This window comes from Limulus polyphemus, unplaced genomic scaffold (assembly GCF_000517525.1).
Source record: "Limulus polyphemus unplaced genomic scaffold, Limulus_polyphemus-2.1.2 Scaffold791, whole genome shotgun sequence".
Taxonomy (NCBI): domain Eukaryota; kingdom Metazoa; phylum Arthropoda; class Merostomata; order Xiphosura; family Limulidae; genus Limulus; species Limulus polyphemus.
The window spans coordinates 64326-72778 of record NW_013666401.1 but is presented as its reverse complement, the minus strand read 5'-3'; the positions used below and the strand labels follow the sequence as shown (position 1 = coordinate 72778).

The window sequence follows — 8453 nt, the reverse complement described above, 5'->3', positions numbered from 1 at the left end:
CAAATTCTCAACTGGTATATTTTTAAGATTAACTTTTCATAGCACACTAATAGGTTTTCAACCAGTAATGTAACGAAGAATAAGAACTTGATAAGCACGTTTAAATAAGTAACAATAACTTAACCTGACTCATGGGCGTCCGCAAAGGGGAGGGGGCAAGAGGGGGAACTTGCCCCCACCTGGAAAAAAGAGAAACATAATTCTTTCTTTATTCATTCAGCATATGTATACGAATTTTTTATTCAGTTTACAATTCCACACTACTCTGCCTCCCCCCGGAAAGCTTTGCCCACTCCTGGAAAAAATTCTGCGGATGCCTGATGACCTGACTGGACTATCTACCGGTAAAACGGAGTAGTAGTGAATGGTTTAATATGATAATCACATACGACGGGAAAAGGCATTTATGTCATGAAGGCCTTAATTAATGGTTGCTTTCAATGCGTAGTTTGTGCCAGTACAACACATAAAAAAAGAGCTGATAACTGTCAGAATTTAAAAATAATTTTATATATGTATATGAGTTCTAATTCGATGACGAGACTATTAACGGTTGGAGACGGCTTGAATGGGTAATGAAGAAAAACTTTAATATAAGTTTAACATAACAGCAACTGTACAACGTTTCAACAAGGTTTTGTCATCATCAGGTATATAGGTTCTGTTTTTGTTTTTTTTGCCAATTGTCGAAATAGATGGCTTTTACTTATATTTCTTAATAGTATAAATACATATCATGTTGTTGCTAGGTGTAGGATTCTTCTACAGTAAGTGTCTGTAACTTATTAGCGATAAATTCAAAGATGAATAAACAGCACGCACTTTACTTGTTTTCAAATGATATATACATATATATTCGGAACAAGTTAAATGTATGTACAATAAAGTATTCACACTTTAGAGAATATAAGCATATCATAAACGTTATATCAGTATATGTATAGTTCTCCTCTTCTTCTCAAAGTCCACTTAGGCCTATTCAATTAATTTAGAATCTCAGTTGACAAGCCGAACTATTTTCTCTAATACTATCGCAATATTAGTCTGGTGTGATTCACTTACGATTGTGGTCTTCTTTCTTCTGAAGGTCAAAGTGCACTTAGACTGATTCAATTACTTTAGAACCACGCTTTGACGGAATAAACTTATTTTTTCTTACTTCCTTTTCCACTATTAGTTTCACTCTAATATATATATCATACGTTAGGCCTATCACTTTTACGTTACTTAACTTCACACCAACTATATTCTCTTTGCTTTTATCTGTCTAATACTGTTTTTCTGCTGCTACCCGCTCGTCTCACGCTATTTATATTTTTTATTACACAGTCGTCTAGACACTTTCTATGTTCTCGGCATTAATTAGTTATTAACAAAACCTTCCACAATCGTCTGCTTTTAACTCTTATTATAACAAAACTTAAAAATAATAAAATATTCACTCGAAAATATAAATTAATCACTAATATTTAAACCAAACAGTCTTTTATATCATGACAAAATCACAACACAAATATTTAACACGTTATTCTTCCTAAGTTCGTGAGGTCTGCAGTAACAACATGTCTTGAGGTAAAAGCATTAGAGCTCTTAGTATGTTTATATCCATCCTGAACATCTAACACAGCTCTATAAAGCTGTTACATGTCATGTTTCAGTTTCTTTCCCAAATAGTCCAGTATGTCTAATTAATCAAGCAGTCGTAAAAAATAATCATTAAAGTTAATCCTTCATTGATTCTATGAACATAAAATCCGAACAAAGTGCTGGCCAGTCTATTCCCACAATTGTATGTTGTTCGAGGTATGCAGTGGCGATTCGTGCTCGGTGGGGACGAGTATTATCGTTCATCAAAATGAAAAGTCGTTCAATGGCACAAGAGAAAGGTTTGGCAGTGTTTGAAAAATCTCGTCTCTATAAGATATAGAATTCAGATAACCTTTTCTAGTGATGTACAGGATCAGAATATTCATCGTAGCACATGTTTTCTCATACAATACGAGAAACAAATCTGTTATATTGAGCTGGAGTAAGGCTTTCCAAATACTGTCCTGACTTCTATGGAAAAGTGCTCTGAATATTTTACACTTTAATGACGAGATTCTCGCAACTAATGTCAAACCTTCCGTTGGTTTCAGAACAAAAATATCAATTCCTGGTGATGGATGAAAAAATGCTCGTCCCATCGTACATATTTTCAATACCATTGTCATAATAGTAGCTAGCTGATTCTATGAATTCTACTTTTGTGATATCGCTGAGACAATGTACTGCTGCAGGCACTTCAAAAGTAAGAGAAGTGATATATCAGATGAGTAGTTCTAGGTTATCGGCTTTATGTGCTACGAACTTGGTTTAACCCTCAAATTCCCGACTTTGTTTTATAATGTTCATTACACAGGCCTGCGATGATTATATTGTCTTGAAATTTTTTACGTGTTCTACAGTAATTCCTGTACGCTGAATCCGAAAATGATATCCATTTTTCTCTGTCACGTACAGATTTTTGACAAAACGTCATAACGCAATACGTAAAAGAAAGACAACAACACGTAATCTTGACACAAAAAGACGTAGATTTCACACATAAAAAAAATTAGGATTAATGAGGATACATATTCGTTTGACATCAATGTTCTTCCCTTTTCTTCAGTTTGTTTGTATTTTTGTTGACAAATATAATAATAAAAATATTTATTCATTGTGGTAAACGAAATAATAATTTGATCTAAGTAGGAGTTTCTTTTTATTCCCGATTTGTAAAAAATCCTTACGTAATAGAAAAAAAAGAATATTATTTTCGAAATCTGTGTAACTGAGTTATAGAAAATCCGTTATTAAAATCAAAAAAATTTTATGAAGTTCAAATTAGTAGGCCTGTGTTATCGATGGGATATATATATATATATATTGCACATATTGAATAAGCTTATATTTTTGTCTGTTACAACACACAATGTAAAGAACTGATAAAAAACTGGGTGTAATACCACAGGAGTAAGCAGTGGGATTAGTTTTAATATTCAAGGTATTTTTGTTAAATTCGCGTGTGTTATTAAGGACCATGTAATTAACGAAGTTACGAGCTCACGAGCAGTTTAGGGCATTAATAGTTTAGAAAAATTCACATAAAAACTGTTAGGTCTATATACCTTCCCACTCCAGTAATTCTAGGGTTAAGAAGACGATAAGTTTCTTTTTCTATGATAGTTTGTGTCATATAATTTAGCAACTTCAAAATATATGCCAATAATTTGCTGGTCCGTAGCTCATTCCGTCTAATATATAATATTTGAACTTTGCCGTATAAAAAAGCGTGAATCAAGCTTATACCTCTAATTACACTTTGGTAAGACTAAGAAATACAAATTAGTCGACACAAATCACAATATATATTTAGAAGAAATTTTATGAATATTTAGAAGAAATACAAGCTTATATTTTTAGGTATTTTGACATATTATTAGCTGAACTCAGTCGCCACTTAGCTCTAGCAAAACCTACAAAATGAAAGACAGTGGAAAAATAACACGTTTAAACATTCTGACCAAATTGCTAAACTGAAACGTCAGCAATAACAAAATCCATACTGAGGCACACGGCATGTTTGATTTGTGCTTTCATACAAGCCCACTTTTCTCCCAGACGCAGTACACGTTTTTGAAACAACTGGTTTTTAATACACGTGCTTAACTAGTTGGTTTTATTTGCTTAGCTGAATGAAGAGCTTGAAAAAAATATATATATATTTTTTCAACCACACTGGCTTACCATACCTTACCTACCATTAAAATAGTTAAAACACTAAAATTAACCCATAATACTCTCCGAATAACATCAGTCATAGTGAAAAAACATTAGTAACTCTAGATTGTGACATATACGAGTTACACTTAAGTCAACTATATTGGACTGAAGGAATAAACAGCACTCAGTAGTTTTAGAAATTGTAGTGGACTGATTAGTGCCTACTCAACTAATCTTTCGACAACCATCTAGATTTAGAGTGCCTTTAGACAAACAATGTACAACTTATATCACTGATAAATTCTCAAAACGCATATTTTGATGGTATAATTATCTTATGGATACTTGTCATAAAGTACCTCAAAAGCTAAAGCTCAAACACTATAAACCACCTGACGGCTTATATGCAACCATTTGATAGAATTTCGCCAAAACGTTTTTTGAGCTATTTGTTATCAGTGAAGTAGTTCACTAATTTTCCCCTTACTAGTCCTCGATCATGTTTATAATTAAATCATCTATTGTATACAGTATGGCATGTAAACTTCAATCGTCAAGTATTATGATAATTCATATACTTGCTTTTAAATTATCGTGTGAATGTGAAACAAACATTAATGGCCTTGTTTACAAGCGTACAAGAAGTATGAAAGATATCAATAAAATAGAAAATTAATAAACTCCTCCCTCATTACCAAGAAATAACATTAAAAGCAATTTCTTTGGTTCATGTAATCCAACTTAGAGATTGCTTGTTTAATAACATCTGTTTGGTAATACTCGCTCCTTTAATTTTACAAACTGATATGGCAGATATGCAGTGGCGCAGCTAGACCTCATGGGGCTCGTGGAGCAATACTGGATAAGGCTAAATATTTAAACTTTGACACTAGTTTCCTAAAACTTTGTTGGATAAGATTTATTAATTCATAGCTCAACATAAGTTACCAAAAAGCAATACGTCGAAAAATATTTTTGGATTCAAACTTTGATATTTATTGTCTTAAAACAATTTATCAGATAAGTTTGACATTATTTATTTAAAAAATAACACATTAGATAAGAGAGATTGATTGAAACATGAATACTGGTTATCTAAAAAATAATTCGTCAAGTTGGAGTCCTTGAATATCCGATAAAATATTTCGGATGGCATTTGTTGAATGACAGTAGAAATACGATTATTTACTATTATTTTGTCGGCTGAGATTTACTGAATGAAAACTGGAGATAATAATTATAAGAAAAACCGTCGGATAAAGTTTATCGAACCTAACTTTAGAAAGAGATAATATAACGAAAAAAGATTCAATAAATTAAATATGGAGCTCAAAGAGTTCCTGATTGATATATATATATATGTGTGTGTGTGTGTGCACGTTTGAAAAGGTTTATAAGAAAATAGACCACCTTTGAAAAGGGCTGACTGGATTAAACGTATCAATAGATTTTCTATTAAAATTCTGTTGGATAAAACTATTCAACTTGGAGTCAGTTTATCCAGTGACATATCTTTGTTCGTTTCAATGAATTAATTTGATGGTAAATGTTAAAGGGTTTTTTGTCTTACTTTGTAGATTAGTTTTGTATTAGGAATGAACAGCGTGTGTTATACATAATCAGTTCCTGTCAACTGGATGACTACGTTATAAAATATTGACAATTTCTATGACACGTAGATAAAGTAAATATAAATGTCACGTTCACTGTAATTCAAACTGGAAACGTATAAATACAGCAGTAAAATCAGTAAACCCAACCAATAACTCATGTATTTTTAAATTATATCTCTAAACGGGTTTATAAACCGGCAAGCAAGGATAAGAAAACCTATGTTGTCTTCAAGTTGATCAGGACGGCAACACCTTTGTCTAAACAATGGAACAAAAGCATACCACCCTCAAAGAGTCACAAGAACAACTGGCTTAACCGGTAGCGAGCCCTGGTCACCGCCCACTCGTTGTTAGGGTAAACAAAAGCATGTTTGTAATACATCAGCATACCACGGATTTAAAACGCACAAAAAGAATTAAAACTCGTTCGATGATGATGATACAGGCACGCTATTACTGGTGATCGACGTAAGAAACACTGTATACGGCTACACCTTAGACGCAGGTTTAGTTTGAAAGGTAAAATGACTTATTGTGTTCACGTGTATTTAGAGATGAACAGTCAGTAATAATCGGAAATCAAATTCATATAAACTGGAATACGAAATTCCAAATACAAATTTGTTATCCAATATTTAATTATACAAATTATCTCTATAAAGACAATTTTTTGTGCTTTTTCGTATCATTTTATTCGTGACTATAAAACCTTAGTGAAGTTTACGTGACATTATAAATAATACTATTAAAATATCGAATATTTAAAAATCTCTTAGAAAAGTCAGTAATCGTACTCTATTTCTTAAATTATTCTAGTCTTGTAACATGACGTTTTACTAAGAAGTAGTTATTTCCGACTTACAAATAATAATATTCTGGATAAGAAAAAAGACCTGAGTTTAATACAACTTGCATTCCTTATACACATCAAAGCTGTGGTAAACTAAATAGATTCATTAACAAATATTATTTCTTACAATAGTTACTACATTCGCCGTAAAATACCGAACGCTTCATTTTCTCTAAGCAGTACACAAAAAAAAAGTTCATTTATTTTACTCTATCTGAAAAAAAATTAATTTACGCAGTGTTTTTAAAATATGCATTTGGTGAATACACATGATCACTGGGTGGTAAGAAAAACTATGAAAAAGTAACAATGAAATGGTTATACCTACCATAAACAACTTCTGGAAACAAATAGTTTTCACTGTGTCACCGCCAAAGGGGAAAACTATCGAAGTCAGGAAGAAAATGACTGAGTAATATCACCGGGTTTGTTGTTGGCCATTGTAATCAGCTTTCACTAGAAAGAAAAAAAGTCTAATAGAAGTTTGATTTAATTTTTTTAGTTAGTAGCATAAAAAAAGTGCTTAAATAAAAATAACTGAATCTAGTTATCTAAAACATGAAGTTTTTACTTATATCATGTAAGAAAATGGTCAATACGACGAAGTCATAATTTTTTAATATTTTAATACTTACGATTTACGCAAAAAAAAATATTGTTAGATTTTGTAATTATAGAATGACGGGCAAATAGACAGATCTGATAACAAATATTTTGACGTATAAATTAGTTTTTCAATTAGCATTTACAATTATCATCCTGTGCGAAATGATAAAAAAGTGTTGATGGGATTTTGGCAAGCAAACGAAATTTTACAGTTTGTGCGTTTATGTTAATAATGAATGACACAAGCATATGTTTTCAGTGACACCTTACGGCAAATTCAAACGTAAACTGAATAATTTGTAAATCCAGTTTGGGACCATATATAACTGCTCTAAAGTACAATGTAGATGCTTCAAGACTTACGTCAATGGCTGCATGAATAGACACAAGTTTAGCGTTAGTATATACACTAAAAGAATAATAATAGTAACAGGTGAAAAGTTTTTTTACTTGTAATAAAGTTGGTCGTTTTATCGTCTGTAGAGGGCAAAAGATATAAAGACACAAAATGCCTGTAAAAAGTGATTTTCTGAAAAACGATAACAGTCAAAGTTGGTGCATGATTATGTATTTAACCCCTATTTGTTACTTATAATAAAAATGAATAGGTATTTCGAAACTCTAAATATGTTTTAAAGAAAAAGTACCTGGATCATCAAAAGGTATAGAAGAAAACTGATTGTTTCGTAATCAATTGTTGTTTATTATAGATAGAAACATTTTAGTTTCATTTACTCGAACTATGATTGCTATCATCTGATTAACTAGAACTCTTTGAAACGTTTCTTGTTAATTGTTTCGAGGGGTAAACTATCATATTACGTATAATGAGATGATTTACATGACAAATCTAATAAAGTTTTAATAATTAATGTTAACAGCTCTTTCTTGATCAAACTTTAAGTTCATTTGACGAGAAATATGCGCAAATATAAACTACATGGAAGATAAGAAAAAAGATGATCACCAGGAGAGGTCAAAATCCTTAACACTATCGTTGAATAATAAACGGATATCATTAAGGGCTTAAAACGGTCATGTAGTACCTAATTCGTTATGGTAGTATGCTTTAACATGTTAGAATAGGGAAAATGTCATGATCTCAGTTAGAATCGTTCTTCGTGAAGCACAGAACTGATTATTTGCCGGAAATATTGCGCATATTAAAGTTAGTTATGGCAAGATCCAACTTCATATTCCACAAATGACATGATTTTCCGAAACTTCCAAGGTGTATGTGGTTGAAACAAGAACCTGATGTTGTTTGTCACTTGTCCATTGACACAAAGATAGTAAACAGACTGTTCAAGTCAACATCGTGGTAACAAAACACTTCAGATAAACTGAGAATAGCGTGAATAATGTCAGGAAAAGTCTTCTGAATAATTAACTCTGAGAGTTGCAATGCCTTCTTTATACTGTCGCAGAAATACCAGAAGTTATTTTGATTAGCTATTTGACATTGTAAAGGGGTGTCTATGGAGCACTGAAAAACAAGATGATCATGTTCCTGACTTAAGTGTTCTTAGCTGTGTTAAGAAAGTAACCTAAATCAAAATACCGGAAAATATCAAATAAATGTGTTATGGAAACCAAATTTCACACTATCAAGCTCAAATGTTCGAATATTTTTAGTA

At 31.8% G+C, this 8453-nt stretch overlaps 1 protein-coding gene across 1 annotated transcript in view; it reads right to left on the bottom strand.

Annotated features, from left to right (window-relative positions):
• Window positions 1–6666, bottom strand: part of LOC106460540 (forkhead box protein P1-like) — a 147591-nt gene extending 140925 nt beyond the window's left edge. The window contains exon 1 of the mRNA XM_022387282.1: window positions 6539–6666. Coding sequence (XP_022242990.1) covers window positions 6539–6541 — 3 coding nt within the window. The 5' untranslated portion in view covers window positions 6542–6666. The remainder of the gene's footprint in view (window positions 1–6538) is intronic.
• Window positions 6667–8453: the final 1787 nt, after the last annotated feature.